Below are 20,715 nucleotides of genomic sequence, written 5' to 3' on the forward strand. Positions count from 1 at the left end.
TTCTTCCCGGATTGCTGCAAGCCTTTGGTTAATTTACAGAGCTCTGAAAAAGTTGATTTTCACAAGTTTTGTCAGTTTTCTCATTGCCTTTATAGAAGAGAACATTTTCAGATGTCCTTGCTCTGCTGTTTTCACCGATGTCACTCACCCCTTGGGGTCTGCTTTGATAGATGGATATTTCTCCTCATCATAGGTTATATTTTCCTGCCTCTTTGCATGCCAGTTAATTTTTTATTGCATGCCAGGCATTATGAATTTTACTTTGTTGGCTACTGGATAGTTTTTATTTCTATACGTATATTTTGAGCTTTGTTCCAGAATGCAGTTATTTTGTCTGTAAGAAGTGTGATCTTTTCTTGTCTTGCTCTTAAGATTTTTTATGGGAGACCAGTACATTGTTTAGTCTAGGGTTAGCTATTCCACTCTACTGTGGCAAGACCCTTTTGAGTACTCTACCTATTGCTGCATGTATATAAGGTTTTCCAGTCTGAATGAAGGGAACAGACACTATATTTGGTCCTGTGTGAGTGCCAGATACAGTGATTCTATGTCATTTATTTATTTAAAAATATTTATTTATTTATGTTGCACCAGGTCTTATTTGAGGCACACAATATCTTTGTTGTGGCATGCGGATCTTTAGTTGCGGCATATGGGATCTTTCAGTTGTGGCATGCAGACTTCTTAGTTGTGGCATGCGGACTTCTTAGTTTCAGCATGCAGACTTTTAGTTGTAGCATGCATGCGGGATCTAGTTCCCCGACCAGGGATCGAACCTGGGCCCCCTGCATGGGAGCATGGAGTCTTACCCACTGGACCACCAGGGATGTCCCCATATGTCTTTTAATAGGTTCATCCCTTGGCCTCAGTTGGTGTCCTCACATGTTTTCACTGGTCAGAACTCTGCTGTCCCCTTGGGATCCCTTTCCTTGTTCCAAAATCTGTAAACTCTCTCAAGACATTAAGCTGGAGCAATTATAGGGTCACTTTGTTTGTTTCCATCTCCCAGGGATCACTGTCCTTTATTGCCTAATGTCCAGTATCTTAAGAGCCATTGTTTTATCAATACATATTTTCTTCAGGTGTTTTTGTTGTTTTAGGTCAGATGGTAACTCTATTCCTTGTTACTCCTTTTTGTTGGAGTCAGAAATCTATTTGCCCATTTTTTCTCTGGATCGTTAACTTATATCTTAATCACTTACCTATTCTAGTCAAATGGTAGTACACATCACATTGTATGTATAGAGATAAATATATGCTAAACTTACATAGAGTTACAAGCACATTAAGACTAATAAATGTCCTTTATTTCAGGTATGATATGTTTCGTTTCTCCAAAGCTCTGCTTATAAGGAGATAAATTTTCATTCAGTTAAGCTATTCTTTGTAGTGTGACCAAGAAAACAGAAAACAAACAAATGAACAAACAGAAAAAACATAGGCACTGCAAATAGACAATCTACCCTGAATCTGGATCCTTTCCATCCTGGTACAACTCTGCGAAAGTTGCCTAATACCTCTGAACCTTTGTTTACCCATCTGTAAATGAGGCTAATAAATAGGATTGTTGTGGGGATACCATAACATAGTATATATTAAGCACCTGGAAAGTAGTGGTGCTTAACCCTGGTTAAGTTTAAAGGCATCTTCTTCTCCCTTCGTAACATTGTATTTTTCAGTGTGCAGGTAACTGTGGATTTAGTTACCGACAAAGGATTACATATTGCATTGAGATCCGATCTACTGAGAAATATAAGCTTCATGAGCTGTGGCCTATAGACTATCAAGAATGCCCTGTGCTGCCTTCCCCTCAGGTTTACAAATGCAATTTTAGAACCTGTTTGCATATGGCCACTTGGAAAGTTGGAAAATGGAGCAAGGTCAGTATATAATTATGAATTTAAAATCTTCTGAATGAAACTTTCTAGTTGTGGGATGCCTAGTATTCTGCACTTCTAACTAGATGTCAGAGTTGTCTCATACCCCTATTGTCTAACAATCACTTTTTCAGTTATTTATCAGTTATCATCTCTTTTCCTATGTTTTCTATAACTTGCCTTAAGCAGGGAACATAATTAATACTTGTTTATTTTCCTCAGAGAACCTGGCACAGTGGCTTTCATTTTGAATAGATGCTTAAGCAATACTTATTGGTTAAGTGAAAAAGTAAATAAATCTAATGTATGAGTAATACAGGTTATTTGCACCATATTCCATTTCCAATTTAATTGATAGAAAGCAAGTAAATATTGCTTTGCAAACTTAGAATACAGCAATGAGTAAAAACTCAGTAGTCTGAATAACCATCATTAATTAATATTTATCAAGTATTTACAATATACTGCTGAGCTAACTATACAAAATAAATGGAAAGAAGCCAGTAACTGAGAAAGAATAGATTCAGTTTCTTAAGGATTAGTCCCACCTGTGACTCTCTAGCCTCCAACATATTTTTGTGTCTGCAGAAATTCTAGCCATTATTGATCATCAGTTTGTTCCAAAAGGACCTAGTTTGAAAGGAGGAGATATGTATTTACTGGCCTTATTATCCATTATATAATTTACCTTCAAATTTTACTCTGTTCACAGTGCTCTGTGACTTGTGGAGTTGGGATAATGGAGAGAAGAGTGGAATGCATAGCTGACAATGGTTGGTCCAGTGACTTATGTTTAAAGAGTTTAAAACCAGATGCTCAAAAGAAATGTTATGTCCATGACTGTAAGTACTAGACTTCAAAAATCTAGAACCTAAGCGTTCCTAAGAAGTTTTAATTAAAATCTGAAAATAAATATTTAGAGTAGTCATACACTCCACAAAATGAAAGGTCTGTTTTTTTCAAAGTATAACAATACTGGTGTAATTGAGTTAAATTCATGTTGTGTCTGTAATTTGTTCATTATTGATAAGTTTTACTCACTTGTACTTGAAGGTAAAACATTTACCAGCTGTAAAGAAATCCAAGTGAAAAACAACATTACCAAGGATGGTGACTATTACCTTAACATTAAAGGAAGAATAATAAAGGTATTATGAAGACAGTTCCTATTTGATTTTAACATTGACTGTTGACTTTGAAAAAAGCTTTTCTAGATCTTTGCATTTTCTCTTTAGATCTATTGTGCTGGCATGCACTTGCAGAACCCCAAGGAATATATATCATTGGTCAAAGGTGAAGAAGACAACTTTTCTGAAGTGTATGGCTTTAGGTATATGCTGTGTTTTGCCTTATCTGTGCATTTTTATGGTCCTTCAAGAGAATTAGAAGTTCCAGAGTTCAGAGTGGTACTTGAATAGCTCCCAGTGGGACAAGTAATTTAGAAACAGGTGGACATATTAGGACCTAAGCCAGATGTTGTCCATGCCTGTTCAATAATAAAGATTTGGGCATTAACATGTATTCACAGAGAGACTGACTAAGAAGGATACTATGGGTGAGCAGTGAGACAATAGAGGAGGGAAGAATTTAAGACCTGTGTGTATTTTCATAGAAATCAATTTAATTCCATTAACAACAGCTAGGAGAACTACAGCTGAATTATTTTTCCACAAACTGGTCTTGAATTTCCCATTAATCATTTTGTATTTCTTTGACATTTAACTTGTTGAGTGATTTTCACTTCTTTCACATTTAACTTGTTGACCTTAAAATATTGAAGAGTGTGTCTTTTACCTTCCCACTTCCAAAGTTTACCATTTATCTGCATTATGGTCTAATAATGGTATCTAATATAAAAATATTTTAATATTGTTACAGACTGCAAAATCCATATGAATGTCCTTTTAATGGAAGCAGGAGGCAAGACTGTGAGTGTAAAAATGACTACTTGGCTGCTGGACACACTGTTTTCAGCAAAATAAGAATTGATCTTAATTCCATGCAAATTAAAAGTAAGTGCTGAATCTCTATTTGTAAAATGAAAAGTACCTGTTTGCTAATGCAAGTCTAACAATATACTATATGGTATATGTGGTAGCTAGGGTATAGAGAAGGGCCTAGCATTGTACAATAATTACTTAGAATTCTTTTTAAAAAGTTATTAGCTACATAGTTCCAGTGCAATGATATGGACCATGGGAACCCTTAATAAAAATGTAGTGGTAATGACACTGCCATTAGTAAAGATAGTAAGGATACTGTCATAGTAAAGATCCTGTCCTTCCAAGATATAACCATCTACCTTAAAATCCTCAATTACATTAAAAATAAGGAAGTTAATATCCTCAATGCAGTTCTATAGGCTTTTTTGCAAGGGCTTAAAGTAATAATTAACATTAGTTTCAGGTGACAGTTTGTCTAGTATTTTCTTATACTTTATCTCATTTGATCTTTTTAACAACCTTATACTAGATAAGGCAAAATTTCATCACATTGTTGCAAGTGATGAAATTAAGATGCACTTATAGAACTAAGTGATTGGCCCAATTCATACAGTTAGTAACTGGCATTGTGGGGGGATAAAGTCCCACTCACAGATCCCAGATTATGGACCTGCTGCCTTTCTAGGAAGTAATTTATAGTACAGTCAAGTTAAAGTAAATATACTTTATGAAACCTAACATAACACTGAGCATCAGGCAGTCTGCCCTCCTGAAAATTACATAGTGACATGAAAATGCAAAAAGTTCATTTCAGAAGCAGAAACTCTAAATCACGATTGAATCACCAGTGCCTAGCACAGTACCTAAACCACAAAAAGAAACAAAACAATGTTTGTTGAGACAGTGAATGCATGAATACATAATCTCTAAATCAGTCATATGATGGTGAACTATTATTGTCAGTAATAGTGGCTACAATTTACTGAACACCCACAATTACTGCAGTGGGGAAGTGTTATAATGCTTTGGTTATGATCATAGACTCTGGAGTTAGATTGCTAGGTGTAAATTCTCTGCATCCAATTACCAGTCATGTGACCTTGGGCATCTCTCTCTTCAAGCCTAAATTCCCTCATCTCTAAAATAAGATGCCTCTCAGGTTTTTTTCTTTCTTTTTTTTTTTCTTTTTTTTCTTTTTTTGGTTAGGATTAAGAGATAATACTTGTAACACATCTAGTAAATGCCTTGCGAGTAGTAGGTGTTCTATAAACAATGGTTATTATTTAATAATATATGTGGTGTCAGCATTGCTGAGTACATAATGGGCATTTGGGAACTTATTTGCTGTTTAGTAAGCTTTTATCTTTCAGTAATTTATGAAACCTGCCATTTTGCCAGGCATTGGACTGGGCTCTGAAGATACAATGTTAAATGTATATATTTTCCACTTGCTCTCTCTTTTCCTTCCTCATACTTGTGTGCCAAAACCCCAGTCTTGATTAAATTAAACCTTTCACCTACTCTGCACTTGCACCATGAATCTTGCATGTGGCAAGTAATACACAGCCCTCCTGACTGACCTTACTTTAAATGCATGACTCCTGAGCTTGCACGGACCCTGGTCCATTCCTCCCCAACTCTTCTCAATGTCTGACTCACAGCTTCTCCTCTGGCTTCAAACTTCTAAATTTTCTAATACCTCCACTCCAGTCACTCATTGCTGATGACCTAAACCTTGACCTATAGACTTTGCCTTCTCTCCTGGTCACTGTGGATGAACTATTTCTGCTGCCATCTGAGGCAACCCCTTCTAATTGTGCTCTGAGCTCCTTGCTTTGTACCAACTCAGGACCATTATTTCAGCAAACTTTCCTTTTTCTCTTACATCACCAATTCTTCTTCCATTTCTTTAACTCCAGTGACAAATTCTTGATTTTCATTTCACTTGATCCATCATGAGTCTTTGGTTTCCAGGACTTCTCACTCTCATCATTTGGCTCCTGTCTTGGTCACTCTCCCATCTTTCTCACTGTTTCTCAACTTGGCTAGTTACTCTTCATTTTATACAACACTGAGTATTGAAGAACTTCAGGACTCAGTCATTCCCTTAAGGATCTCTTTCAACTTATAGATTTCAAATACCATCTATTAAATGACAGTCCCAAATGTATATCTCTAATTCAGACTGCTGCCCTGAATTCCAAGATTCAACTCTCTACTCTGCATATCCACATGAATGTCTAATATGCGTCTGACAATGTATCCAAGACTGAACTTTCTTTTTTTTAAATTGGAGTATAATTGCTTTGCCATGTTGTGTTAGTTTCTGCTGTACAATGAAGTGAATCAGCAATATGTATACATATATCCCCTCCCTCTTGGACCTCCCTCCCACCCCCCCATCCCACCCATCTAAGTCATCACAGAGCACTGAGCTGAGCTTCCTGTGCTTTAGAGCAGTTTCCCACTAGCTATCTATTTTACACATGGTAGTGCATATATGTCATTCCTAATCCCACAATTTGTCCCACCCTCCCCTTCCCACACTGCATCCACATGTTCATTCTGTATCTCTATTCCTGCCCTGGAAATAGGTTCATCTGTACCCTTTCTCTAGATTCTACATATATGCATTAATGTATGATATTTGTTTTTCTCTTTCTGACTTACTTCACTCTGTATGACAGACTCTAGGTCCATTCACATCTCTACAAAGGAACCAGTCCTTCTACCCGAATTTTCACCATTTCGGTAAATGGCAACTATCAACTTCTAGTTACTCTTGCTAAAACATAGCAATGTCTTTAACTCCTCCCTTTATCTCACACCTACATGCCATACATCATCAAATTCTGTCAGGTGAATCTTTAACATACATGCTGCTATGCACTGTATTGTGTCCTGCATAATTCATATGATGAAGCACTAATGCCCAGTGTGACAGTGTTTGGTCCTGGGGAGATAATTAGGTCTAGATTAGTTCATGAGGGTGCGGCCATAATTTTAAGATGAATGCCCTTATTAAAAAAAAGAGGAAAAGACACCAGGACTCTCTTTCTCTGCCACGTGAGGACACAGCAAGAAGACAATCTCCAAGCCAGGAAAGGGGGCTCTCAACAGAACTTGACCGTGTTTGCACCTGCGCTTCTTTTGTTTAAGCCCCACAGTCTGTGATAGTTTGTTAGGGCAGCTTAAGCTAAGACACATGCAAAATCCCACTTTGCCATTATCTTATTTGCTATCACTGTGGGCCAAGTCCTTATCATTTTTTTCACTTGGATTCTTATGCTTACTGACTGGTATTCCTGTTTACTCTGGTAGCACTCAGATTCCTTTTCACCTTTTCCCCAACTCCTGACCTAGATTCTCTTCTCAATAGAGGATCCAGAGTGATCCCTTAAAACATAAGCCATGTCTTGTCTTATACATTATCTCATTTCATCTTTTTAATAACCCCAACCTCTGCTCAAAACTCTCCAAACATCTCCCATCTAACTCATAACAGAATTAAAAATCCTGCCGATGGTCAGTAAAACTCAATAAGACCTTCCCACCTCCATTACCTTTCTGCTCCTTCCCTCCACACTCCTCCCTTGCACGATCTGGTTCAGACACATTTGTCCCTTTGCTGTTTCTTGAATACATCAAGCATGCCCTCCACCTCCCCTTAAGGCCTTTGCACTTTCTGTTCTATCTGCCTAGAATGATTGTCTGTTGGGTTTACCCCTCAGTTTCTTCCTGGTCTGTGCTTAAATACACCTTCCCAATAAGTTCATCCTGGACCCTCTCCACTCCTAAACTCCCTTTCTTCTCATTCTTTTCCTGCTCTATTTTTTATTTTTTTCTATAGCAATGATCACCTACAACATATGATAGTATCTACTCTATTACTTTTTCTCTCTGGTAGCACTCAGGTTCCATCGGCCCCTATGTCATCCACTACAGTGCTCTTACAGTACTTATAATAATGCCCAATACACAATAGGTTCTAAAGAAATATTTGCTGAATAAAAGCCAACTTTCCTCAAGAAGCTATCTTAAGGAAACCTTGAAGACAAATCTGAATTAACCAAAGTGAGCAGAAGGAGTTTCAGGAGGAGACATCGTGAACACAGCATGAAATGGTGAAGCATTTTGGTTCCACTAGAGAATAAGGAGTAGTCTAGTTTTGTCTAAGCATATATTGAATGGAGGTTGGAGGATAGCAGCTTATTAGAGAAGTTCCCAGAAAGCAGATCATGAAGAACAATGTGTACTAAACTATACAACTGAATTTATCTTTTAAGTTATGAGGACCTTTGGGGTAAAACTATAAGCAGGGGAGGGAACAGGCTCAGTTGGAGAGAGAACAAATTGTATCCATGAAGATATTTAAGAAGCTAATATAATAGTTCAGATAGAAGGTGATAAGGATCTAAATTATGGACTTGGTTCAGAATAGAGAACCTGAGAGAAATATTAAAGAGGTACATGCTATGATTTTCCAACAGATGGAATATGGGGATTTGTGGCATGGAATATTTAGAAAGAGTTCCAAAATAACTGGGTAGATGCTGACATAGTTCAATGAGATGAGAAATATAGCAGGGGGAATATGTTTGGAGAAAAAGATAATGCATTTAGCTTTTGACATGTTAAGCGAGAGCTATCTGTGGGTTATCCAGGGAATGATGGAGGAGATAGTAGCAAAGGCTAATTTGAAAATTTTGTCAGTTTGACCAGCCTAACCCTAAGTACCATGCATAAGCAGTGGTGTGTGGATAAATATTTAACAACCAGCTCTTAACAATCAGGAAAAAAAAAGTGTGATTTGTAGGTTTTGCCAGTTTCCATGGGGCATATATTCCCAGCATGGTTAATTTTAAGCTACCAACATGAGCTCATTATGCATTGAGTTGGGAAGAGACACACAAAATTGGTTCTCATGATTTGGTAAAAGCTGACTCTGGCACACCATGGAAGACCTGCTGGCTTTGGAAGCTGCCCTTGGAGATATGATAAATATTTCCAGAAATGCTACCTTTGGGGATTGCCTCTAGGGGACTGGCGTCATCATGAGGGCATGCAGTGATCTTGCAGTCCTCCTGAAAGATATTTGAAACAACATTAGCAGAGGTGAGATCCACCAACTGCATGAGCATTAGTTGGGATATTTAAGTGATTCAAGCATGAATAAGTGATTGGACCAACTAACATTTAGGGTTCCTCCCAACCTATTTTTGAGCCAATGACTCTTTCTTTCTGATAGTTTATATGGAATCCCCAGCATTGTTGCCAGTCAAGAAATTTTGTTAATAACGTAAGCAAAAGTAAGATTAGAAAGAATCAAAGAAAATGGCACACTTTTTAACCTTCGTGTTTTTGAATTCTCTAAATGAATTGATATGCATACTCTCTATAAGCACGTCTATGTTGCTTTATCATAATTTATCTTTAAATAATGTTTTTTTCCTCTGTAATTTTGCTCCTTGATGCCACTTTATCTATTTTAGATATTCACTATGATGTAAAATATGATAGAGCATATATTTAGCTTTTAAAGCATATGGATTAGTTACAGATGTCCCTGTCATATTTTAGGGCAATTTATGAGGTGAACATTTTTATATTAAATAAAAATTTGAGAGCCTGATCTATATTATGTTCTACAATTGTGCAACATTTCTGCTTAAAATTTTGCATTAGTTATATGAATGTATTTAAGAATGTAATATGAAGACTGCATGTTTTGCAACGAAGATGTGAAAACATATAATGTCTCAGTGCTAAAGAGTTTCATTTATTATTTTCTAGCTACAGACCTTCTTTTTGCCCAGACAGTATTTGGAAACGCAGTTCCATTTGCCACAGCTGGAGATTGCTATAGTGCTGCCAGATGCCCACAGGTATTTCATAACTGATTATTTTTTCTCACTGAGTAAAGTTGATACTGTTTCTCTTCATTCACTTTCTTGACCAAAATACTGCAAGAAACATAAATAAATAGAAAATGCAAACTTCTGACATGAAATTTATTTCAAAGGTTATAGATAAACTTTGGAAGAAAAGCATCTTTGCCAGTACCGGGTTTGTTTGAAGGGTGTAATAATAAGAATTTTAAATTGTTTAGATCCTGTTTCTCCTTCCATGATGCTTTATCTTTCAATCTTTCGACTTAGTCCATAGAAATGAATGGACGTAATTTACAAGGTAAAGGAATGGATCACAAACATGTGACTTTCATACACTCCTGCTAACATAAGTTATATTAGCTGTCTGGGCCTGTAACATTCTCAGAATAACTTTCTATTACTTGTGAAATAATACATTTCCATGTCTTTATTCTTGTTTTTATCCTTTCTTTCACAGAGTTCTCTTTGCACACCCTTTTATGTCATATTTGAGCTTTCTATTACAAAGTGTGCTTCCTAGAAGAAATTTGCTATCTCATTTTTTTAACAAAGGATTTTATAAAGTCTGTGTGAATAACATTTTTTATGATAAGATACAGAGACATAAGCTAGGTGAATATACCATTATTAGGTAGATTTATAGATTAATGAAAAATCCTACCCAGGATATAGTAATTATAATAATGATTTCATTTTGAAGAGAACTAGGTAAAGAGTTTGCCATAGCCCTCTCTTCTAAGAATTTCTCATTCACAGTTTTCATCCTATGACATAGAAAGTATGCTTATGCTAAAAAGAGAGGGCATTTTCTGTATTAGAGAAAGACATTTAAAGGACTTCAAAAGACACTAGAACTACAGGCTGAAATGAATATGAAAAAAGTTAACTGGAATAAATATATAAATCTTAGGTCCAGAAATGCAAGTAGAACCTGGCAATGTCATATAAAAAGACCTAGGTGTTTTATTCAACCACCATGAGTTCAATATAACTAGTGTAGACCAAGTAGTAATTTCGTTTTTCTTTTTCTTTTCATATTGAGTTATTTTTATTGGCTGGCATAATACATGGATTATTTTCCTCTTCATGGAACAAAATGTGATACCACATTTCTTTACAATTAAATTAAGGCTAAAGACCAGCAAAGACATTATGGTTCATATGATGCATTGGAAACATATTGTCTGTGCTCCACTTGAGCAGAGGGTAGAATGCCTTTACTTTGTTACTTTATGAAATGCCAGGTTTTCAGGGCAAATCCTATTAAGGGGTTTTAGTTCCTGCCTGATATTTTGCTTTCTTCTCTGCCAGCTGCCACTGCATTGGAGATGCCTCGGGATTGTTCAGCCCATGGTTGGACTTGATTTAAAAATTAAAACTACCAAATTGGGGAAATGTGTCCATTCATTCTTTCTCATCTATTTATCCATCCAATATCTATCATATCTATAATAAGCTTATTATAATCATCTGCTTACTTGTCATTTCCCTCCACTAGTCTGTAAGCATCTGGTGAAACTGGTTCCTAGGTATATCTTCAATGCCTGATGTATTTACTGACTAAACAGTAAATATTTATTCAGTGTTTGAACTCTCAATGAGCTTTTACTCTAGGAGAGAAGATAAGACATGTAAATTTAAAAAAAGAATATGTTGGGTTGGGTGTGGGGGGAGGCAAAAGAGATTTATTGGAATTTTGAAGATAGAGATCCTAAATAATACACTCATTAATGCTTTGGGGGGAAATGATCTATCTACCAACCATCTATTTCTCCACCTACCTATCTAGTTACTTAGGTAGCACTTTAATTCTTTATTCATAAGCCATAAGCAAACCAAGCAAATCAACTGTTTTTTTTGTTTGTTTGTTTCTTTGTTTGTTTTGTTACTCACATCACTCTGTTATTGGTCAAATCAGTCATACAATCAGCTGGGTCATTCTGTCATTGGATAACTTGAATTTTATATATATATATATATATATATATATATATATATATATATATTTTAATATACAGCAGGTTCTTATTAGTCATCAATTTTATACACATCACTGTATACATGTCAATCCCAATTGCCCAATTCATCACCACCCCACCGCTATCCCCCCTTGGTGTCCATACGTTTGTTCTCTACATCTGTGTCTCAATTTCTGCCCTGCAAACTGGTTCATCTGTACCATTTTTCTAGGTTCTACATATATGCATTAATATACGATATTTTTCTCTTTCTGACTTACTTCACTCTGTATGACAGTCTCTAGATCCATCCACATTTCAACAAATGACCCAATTTCGTTCCTTTTTATGGCTGAGTAATATTCCACTGTATATATGTACCACATCTTCTTTATCCATTCATCTGTGGATGGACATTTAGGTTGCTTCCATGACCTGGCTATTGTAAATAGTACTGCAATGAATATTGGGGTGCATGTGTCTTTTTGAATTATGGTTTTCTCTGGGTATATGCCCAGTAGTGGGATTGCTGGGTCATAAGGTAATTCTATTTTTAGTTTTTTAAGGAACATCCATACTGTTCTCCATAGTGGCTGTATCAATTTATGTTCCCACCAACAGTGCAAGAGGGTTCCCTTTACTCCACACCCTCTCCAGCATTTGTTGATTGTAGATTTTCTGATGATGCTTATTCTAACCCATGTGAGGTGATACCTCATTGTAGTTTTGATTTGCATTTCTCTAATAATTAGTGATGTTGAGCAGCTTTTCATGTGCTTCTTGGCCATCTGTATGTCTTCTTTGGAGAAATGTCTATTTAGGTCTTCTGCCCATTTTTGTATTGGGTTGTTTGTTTTTTTAATATTGAGCTTCATGAGCTGTTTATATATTTTGGAGATTAATCCTTCGTCCGTGGATTCGTTTACAAACACTTTCTCCCATTCTGAGGATAGTCTTTTCACCTTGTTTATGGTTTCCTTTGCTGTGCAAAAGCTTTGAAGTTTCTCTAGGTCCCATTTGTTGATTTTTCTTTTTATTTCCATTACTCTAGGAGGTGGACCAAAAAAGATCTTGCTGTGATTTATGTCAAAGAGTGTTCTTCCTAAGTTTTGCTCTAAGAGTTTTAGAATGTCCAGTCTTACATTTAGCTCTCTAATCCATTTTGAGTTTATTTTTGTGTATGGTGTTAGGGAGTGTTCTAATTTCATTCTTTTACGTGTAGTTGTCCAGTTTTCCCAGCTCCACTTATTGAAGAGACTGTCTTTTCTCTATTGTATATCCTTGCCTCCTTTGTCATAGATTAGTTGACCATAGGTGCATGGGTTTACCTCTGGGCTTTCTATCTTGTTCTGTTGATCTATGTTTTTGTTTTTATGCCAGTACCATATTGTCTTGATTACTGTAGCTTTGTAGTATAGTCTGGAGTCAGGGAGTCTATTTCCTCCAGCTCCATTTTTTCCCCTCAAGACTGCTATGGCTATTTGGAGTCTTTTGTGTCTCCATACAAATTTAAAGATTTTTTCTTCTAGTTCCATAAAAAAGCCATTGGTAATTTGATAGGGATTGCATTGAATCTGTAGATTGCTTTGGGTAGTACAGTCATTTTCACAATATTGATTCTTCCAATCCAAGAACATGGTATATCTCTCCATCTGTTGGTATCATCTTTAATTTCTTTCATCAGTGTCTTATAGTTTTCTGCATACAGGTCTTTAGTCTCCCTAGGTAGTTTTCTTCCTAGGTATTTTATTCTTTTTGTCACAATGGTAAATGGGATTGTTTCCTTAATTTCACTTTCAAATTTTTCATCATTAGTGTATAGGAATGCAAGAGATTTCTGTACATCAATTTTGTATCCTGCGACTTTACTAAATTCATTGATTAGCTTTAGTAGTTTTCTGGTGACATTTTTAGGATTCTCTATGTATAGTATCATGTCATCTGCATACAGTGACACTTTTACTTCTTCTTTTCCACTTTGTATTCCTTTTATTTCTTTTTCTTCTCTGATTGCTGTGGCTAGGACTTCCAAAACTATGTTGAATAATAGTGGTGAGAGTGGACATCCTTGCCTTGTTCCTGATCTTCAAGAAAATGCTTTCAGTTTTTCACCATTGAGAATGATATTTGCTGTGGGCTTGTCATATATGGCCTTTATTATGTTGTGGTAGGTTCCCTCTATGCCCACTTTCTGGAGAGTTTTTATCATAAATAGGTGTTGAATTTTTTCAGAACCTTTTTCTACATCTATTGATAGATCATATGGTTTTTCTTCTTCAATTTGTTAATATGGTGTATCACATTGACTGATTTGCATATATTGAAGAATCCTTTCATCCCTGGGATAAATCCCACTTGATCATGGTGTATGATCCTTTTAATGTGTTGTTGGATTCTGTTTGCTAGTATTTTGTTGAGGATTTTTGCATCTATATTCATCAGTGATATTGGTCTGTAATTTTCTTTTTTTGTAGTATCTTTGTCTGGTTTTGGTATCAAGGTAATGGTGGCCTCATAGAATGTGTTTGGGAGTGTTCCTTCCTCCACAATTTTTTAGAAGAGTTTGAGAAGAATGGGTGTTTAGCTCTTCTCTAAATTTTTGATAGAATTCACCTGTGAAGCCATCTAGTCCTGGACTTTTGTTTATTGGAAGATTTTTAATCACAGTGTCAATTTCATTGCTTGTGATTGGTCTGTTCATATTTTCTATTTCTTCCTGGTTCACTCTTGGAAGCTTATACCTTTCTAAGAATTTGTCCATTTCTTCCAGGTTATCCATTTTATTGGCATAGAGTTGCTTGTAGTAGTCTCTTAGGATGCTTTGTATTTCTGCTGTGTCTGTTGTAACTTCTCCTTTTTCATTTCTAATTTTATTGTGTCCTCTCCCTCTTTTTCTTGATGAGTCTGGTTAATGGTTTATCAAGCTGGTTTATCTTCCCAAAGAACCAGCTTTTAGTTTTATTGAGCTTTGCTATTGTTTTCTTTGTTTCTATTTCATTTATTTTGGCTCTGATCTTTATGATTTCTTTACTTTTGCTAACTTTGAGTTTTGTTTGTTCTTCTTTCTCTAGTTCATTTAGGTGTAAGGTTAGATTGTTTATTTGAGATTTTTCTTTTTTCTTGAGGTAGGCTTGTATAGCTGTAAACTTCCCTCTTAGAATGGCTTCTGCTGCATCCCATAGATTTTGGATCATCGTGTTTTCATTGTCATTTCTCTGTACGTATTTTTTGATTTTCTCTTTGGTTTCTTCAGTGATATCTTGGTTATTTAGTAATGTATTGTTTATCCTCCATGTGTTTGTGTTTTTTACATTTTTTTCCCTGTAATTCATTTCTAATCTCATAACGTTGTGGTCAGAAAAGATGCTTGATATGATTTCAATTTTCTTAAATTTGCTGAAGCTTGATTTGTGACCCAAGATGTGACCTATCCTGGAGAATGTTCCGTGTGCACTTGAAAAGAAAGTGTAATCTGCTGTTTTTGGATGGAGTGTCCTATAAATATCAATTAAATCTGTCTGGTCTATTGTGTCATTTAGAGCTTCTGTTTCCTAATTTATTTTCATTTTGGATGATCTGTCGATTGGTGTAAGTGAGGTTTAAAGTCCCCCACTATTATTTTGTTACTATCGATTTCCTCTTTTATAGCTGTTAGCAGTTGCCTTATGTATTGAGGTGCTCCTATGTTGGGTGCATATATATTTATAATTGTTATATCTTCTTGTTGGATTGATCCTCTGATCATTATGTAGTGTCCTTCCTTGTCTCTTGTAACATTTTGTATTTTAAAGTCTATTTTATCTGATATGAGTATTGCTCCTCCACCTTTCTTTTGATTTCCATTTGCATGGAATATCTTTTTCCATCCCCTCACTTTCAGTCTGAATGTGTCCCTAGGTCTGAACTGGGTCTCTTGTAGACAGTATATAGATGGGTCTTGTTTTTGTGTCCCTTCAGCAGTCTTGTGTCTTTTGGTTGGAGCATTTAATCCATTCACATTTAGAGTAATTATCGATATGTATGTTTCTATTACTATGTTCTTAATTATTTTGGGATTGTTTTCATAGGTCCTTTTCTTCTCTTGTGTTTTCCACTTAGAGAAATTCCTTTAGCATTTGTTGTAGAGCTGGTTTGGTGGTGCTGAATTCTCTTAGCTTTTGCTTGTCTGTAAAGCTTTTGATTTCTCCATCGAATCTGAATGAGATCCTTGCTGGGTAGAGTAATCTTGGTTTTAGGTTCTTCCCTTTCATCACCTTAAGTATATCATGCCACTCCCTTCTGGCCTGTAGAGTTTGTGCTGAGAAATCAGCTGTTAACCTTATGGGAGTTCCCTTGTATGTTATTTTTCAATTTTCCCTTGCTACTTTTAATAATTTTTCTTTGTCTTTAATTTTTGCCAATTTGATTACTATGTGTCTCGTTGTGTTTCTCCTTGAGTTTATCCTGTATGGGTCTCTCTGCACTTCTTGGACTTGGGTGGATATTTCCTTTCCCATGTTAAGGAAGTTTTTGACTATAATGTCTTCAAATATTTTCTCGGGTCCTTTCTCTCTCTCTTCTCCTTCTGGGACACCTATAATGTGAATGTTGTTGCATTTAATGTTGTCCCAGAGGTCTCTTATGCTGTCTTCATTTCTTTTCATTCTTTTTTCCTTATTCTGTTCCACAGCAGTGAATTCCACCATTCTGTCTTCCAGGTCACTTATCCGTTCTTCTGCCTCAGTTATTCTGCTATTGATTCCTTCTAGTGTAGTTTTCATTTGAGTTATTCTATTGTTCATCTCTGTTTGTTTGTTCTTTAATTCTTCTAGGCCTTTGTTAAACATTTCTTGCATTGTCTCGATCTTTGCCTGCATTCCTTTTCCAAGGTCCTGGATCATCTTCACTATCATTATTTTGAATTCTTCTTCTGGAAGGTTGCCTATGTTCATTTCACTTAGTTGTTTTTCTGGGGTTTTATCTTGTTCCTTCATCTGGTACATAGCCCTCTGCCTTTTCATCTTGTCTATCTTTCTGTGGATGTGGTTTTTGTTCCACAGGCTGCAGGATTGTAGTAAGGTACCAAAACACAATATTGAGACCAAAACTTTTATTTGTACTTGACACTGGAATATTATACTTATTTAAAAATTTCTGTCTGGGAAAGATAAATTTTTTATCTATCTAGGAGTAGAAGGTGACAATCAGGAAAAAAAGGAAGGTTTAAATTTCATTATGTTAGGAAAATGAAGAAGGTAGCCAGGAAAATAGTGGGAGGTTATGATAACTACTATTAAATATGTAAGGAGCTCCATGAAAGAGGAGTGACATCAGTATGTGTTACTCAAGGAGACATTAATAGGGCAGAAGATTCCAGCTCAAGATAAAGAAGACTTTTGACAAGGAGAGTTGCCCAATAAAGAGACCACCCCCCCAAAAAAATCTGAGGCCTCAATAAATCACTAATTTTTGCCAATATTTTTGAAAATTGATCTTGTATTCTGCAACCTTGCTGAATTCATTTATTAGTTGTAATAGTTTTTTATTGGATTCCCCAGGATATCCTATATACATAGTAATGTCACACACAAATAATTTTACTTCTTCCTTTGCAATCTGGATGCCTTTTATTTCTTTACCTTGCCTCATTACATTAGCTAAAACTTCCAGGATAGTGTTGAATAGAAGTGACAAGAATGCACATCCTTGTCCCATTCTTGATTTCAGAGGGAAAGCATTCAGTCCTTCATCATTGAGTGTGTTAGCTATGAGTTTTGTAGATGCCTTTGATCAGTTTGAGGAAGTGCCCTTCTATTCCTAATTGAAGTGGTTTTATCATGACTGTTGGATTTTGTCAAATGCTCCTTCTGCATCTGTTGTAATGATCCTGTGGTTCTTGTCCATTACCATAGTGATATGGTGTATCACACTGCTTGATTTTTTTTTTTTTTTGCGGTACACGGGCCTCTCACCATTGTGGCCTCTCCCATTGCAGAGCACAGGCTCCAGATGCGCAGGCTCAGTGGCCATGGCTCATGGGCCCAACTTCTCCGTGGCATGTGGGATCTTCCCGGACCGGGGCATGAACCCGCATTCCCTGAATTGGCAGGCAGACTCTCAGCCATTGCGCCTCCAGGGAAGCCCACTGATTGATTTTTGTATGTTGAAACAATCTTGCATTCCTGGGGAAATCCCACTTGGTCATGAGGTCTAATCCTTTTTATATGTTGCTAGATTTTCATCTGTATTCAGAAGAGATGTTGGCCTATCATTTTCTTTTTTTGTGATGTCCTTTTCTGGTTTTGGTATCAGGGAAGTACTGGCTCCATAGAATAAATTGGGAAGTGCTCCCTCCTCTTCTACTTTTTTGGAAGAGTTTGTGAAAAATTAATATTTGGTAAGATTCACCAGCAAAGCCACCTGAGCTTGGGCTTTTCTTTGTGAAAGTTGTTATTTTTTACTAATTCAGTCTCTTTACTTACTGTAGATCTTTTCAGATTTTCTAGTTCTTCTTGAGTCTGTTTTGGTAAGCTTATGTTTTTTGTTTTTGCTTTTAGGAATTTGTCCATTTCACCAAAGTTATCTAATTTGTTGGCATGTAATTGTTTGTAATATTCCATAAAATCCTTTATATTCCTGTGAGATTCACAATCATGTCCCCTCTTTGATTCCTGATTTCAGAGCTTTGAGTCTCCTCTCTCTTTTCTTGGTTTGTCAATTTTGTTCTTTTCAAAAGTACAACTTTTGGGCTTCCCTGGTGGTGCAGTGGTTGAGAGTCTGCCTGCCAACGCAGGGACACGGGTTCGTGCCCTGGTCCGGGAGGATCCCATGTGCCATGGAGCGGCTGGGCCCGTGAGCCATGGTTGCTGAGCCTGCACGTCTGGAGCCTGTGCTCCACAACGGGAGAGGCCACAACAGTGAGAGGCCCGCATACCGCAAAGAAAAAAAAATAAAATCCAACTTTTGATTTTATTGATTTTCTCTGTTATTTTTCTCTTCTTTGTTTCATCAATTTCCACTCTATTCATTATCATTTCTTTCCTTCTGCTTGCTTTAGATTTAATTTGCTCTCCTTTTTTCCAGTGCTTTTAGATGGAAGGTTAAGTCATTGGTATGAGATCTTTTTTCTCTTTTAATATAGGCATTTGCAGCTGTAAATTTTCCTTTAAGCACTTCTTTTGCAGCATCCCTGAAGTTTTGGTATGTTGTGCTTTCATTTTCATTCATCTTAAAGTATTTTCTATTATCACTTGTGGTGTCTCATTTGACTCACTGGTTATTTAGGAGTGTGGTGTTTAAGTCCCATGTATTTGCGAATTTCCCACATTTCCTTCTGTTATTGATTTCTACTTTCATTCCATTGTGGTTGGAAAACACACTTTGTATTATTCAATCTTTTAAAATTTATTGAGGCTTGTTTTATACATAGCATATGGCTATCCTGGAAAATGTTCAATATGTGCTTGGAAAGAATGTGTGTTCTGTTGTTGTTGAGTGAAGTGTTCTGTAGATGTCTGTCAGGGCTTGTTGGTTGAAAGTATTGTTCAACTCTTCCATTTCCTTGTTGATCTTCTGCCTAGTTATTCTATCTACAGAAACTTTGCAGCTATTATTGTTGAATTGTCTGCTTCTCACTTCAATCCTTTTGTTTCATTTACTTTGTATTAGATTTATTTACCTTGCGATTTTGTTGTACATGACTGTATGCTTATAATTGTCATAATATCCTGATATAGTGACCCTTATATCATTATAAAATGTTCTTCTTTATCTGTAGTACCATTTTGTTTTGTTTTGTTTTAAAGTCGAATTTATCTGATATTAGAATGGCTACTCAGGCTGCTTATAGTACATGGTATATATGTTTTCATCCCATTTGCTTCTAACCTATATATATTTTTGGATTCTAAAAGTGTCTCCTACAGGGAGTACTTTGTTGAATCTCTGCCTTTTGATTGGATTTTTTAATGTTATAACTGATATGTCTGGATTTATCTTTGCCATTTTACTTTTTGTTTTTATATGTCTTATACTGTTTTTGTCTCTTCTATACTGCTTCTTTTATTCAGTGAACATTTTCTAGTGTAACGTTTTAATTTCCTTAATAATTTTCTCACTATATTTTAAATTGCTTTCTTAATGGTTGCTCTAGGGCTTACAATGTACATGTTAACTCTACTCCAGAATTTTCTCCCGAATTATACTACCTAATTGCATGACATATAGAAACATTACTCCTGTATATACTCTTTTTCCTCTTCCCTTTTTTTGTTGTTATATTTGTTATCCATACACCTACCTGTGTAACAAACCACAATATATTTTTATAGTGTTACTTTATATAATTTTATATCTTTTAGAGATAAGAAATGAGAGAACTTATATTTCATTGAGTTTTTTATGTGAGCCTTTTTATTTAGCATTTCTGGTTCTCTTCATTTCTTCCTGTGGTTCTGAGTTATCAGCTGCTGTCATTTAATTACTGTAAAACAGCTTTGCTTCCATCTGCTTTATTTGTGGCATTATTATCAAATATACTACATTTCTATATTATACTGGTCAGTAGTATAATTACATACATATTGGTTTATACAATTGCTTTTTAAACAAGAGAATATAGAAAAAGAAATATGTAATTATAGTGTCTTTTATAATTACTACAATTACCTCTACTAGTACACTTTGGTTGTTTTGTATTGTCTGATGTCACTTGACTTCAGCCTGAAAAACTTCCTGTAGTATGTCTAATAATAACTAGTATGTCTGCTAATAAAAAATCCTCTCAGTTTTTTTATCTGGGAATGTCTTTATTCTGCATTCATTCTTGAAAGATTGATTTTCTAGAAAATTATTGTTTTACAGCTTTTATTTTTCAGCACTTTAAATATGCCATCCCACTGTCCTCTGGCTTCTAGAACTCAGCTATTTATCTTACTGGGATTCCCACGTATGTGGTCATTTTTCTCTTGATGCTTTCAGATTTTTTTTTTTTTTTGACTTTCAACGTCTTTACTGTGACATATCTGGATGTAGATCTCTTTGTGTCTACTCAACTTGGAGTCTATTG

At 35.8% G+C, this 20,715-nt stretch overlaps 1 protein-coding gene across 1 annotated transcript in view; it reads left to right on the forward strand.

Moving 5' to 3' along the window:
* The window catches only part of ADAMTS20 (ADAM metallopeptidase with thrombospondin type 1 motif 20), a 190,033-nt gene that overhangs the window by 156,125 nt on the left and 13,193 nt on the right, over positions 1-20,715 (forward strand). The window contains exons 32-37 of the mRNA XM_081247912.1: positions 1,680-1,880; positions 2,590-2,719; positions 2,931-3,025; positions 3,113-3,207; positions 3,756-3,889; positions 9,614-9,705. Coding sequence (XP_081104038.1) covers positions 1,680-1,880; positions 2,590-2,719; positions 2,931-3,025; positions 3,113-3,207; positions 3,756-3,889; positions 9,614-9,705 — 747 coding nt within the window. The remainder of the gene's footprint in view (positions 1-1,679; positions 1,881-2,589; positions 2,720-2,930; positions 3,026-3,112; positions 3,208-3,755; positions 3,890-9,613; positions 9,706-20,715) is intronic.

Source organism: Mesoplodon bidens (genome assembly GCF_964165515.1).
Source record: "Mesoplodon bidens genome assembly, chromosome: 11".
NCBI classification, from domain to species: Eukaryota; Metazoa; Chordata; class Mammalia; order Artiodactyla; family Ziphiidae; genus Mesoplodon; species Mesoplodon bidens.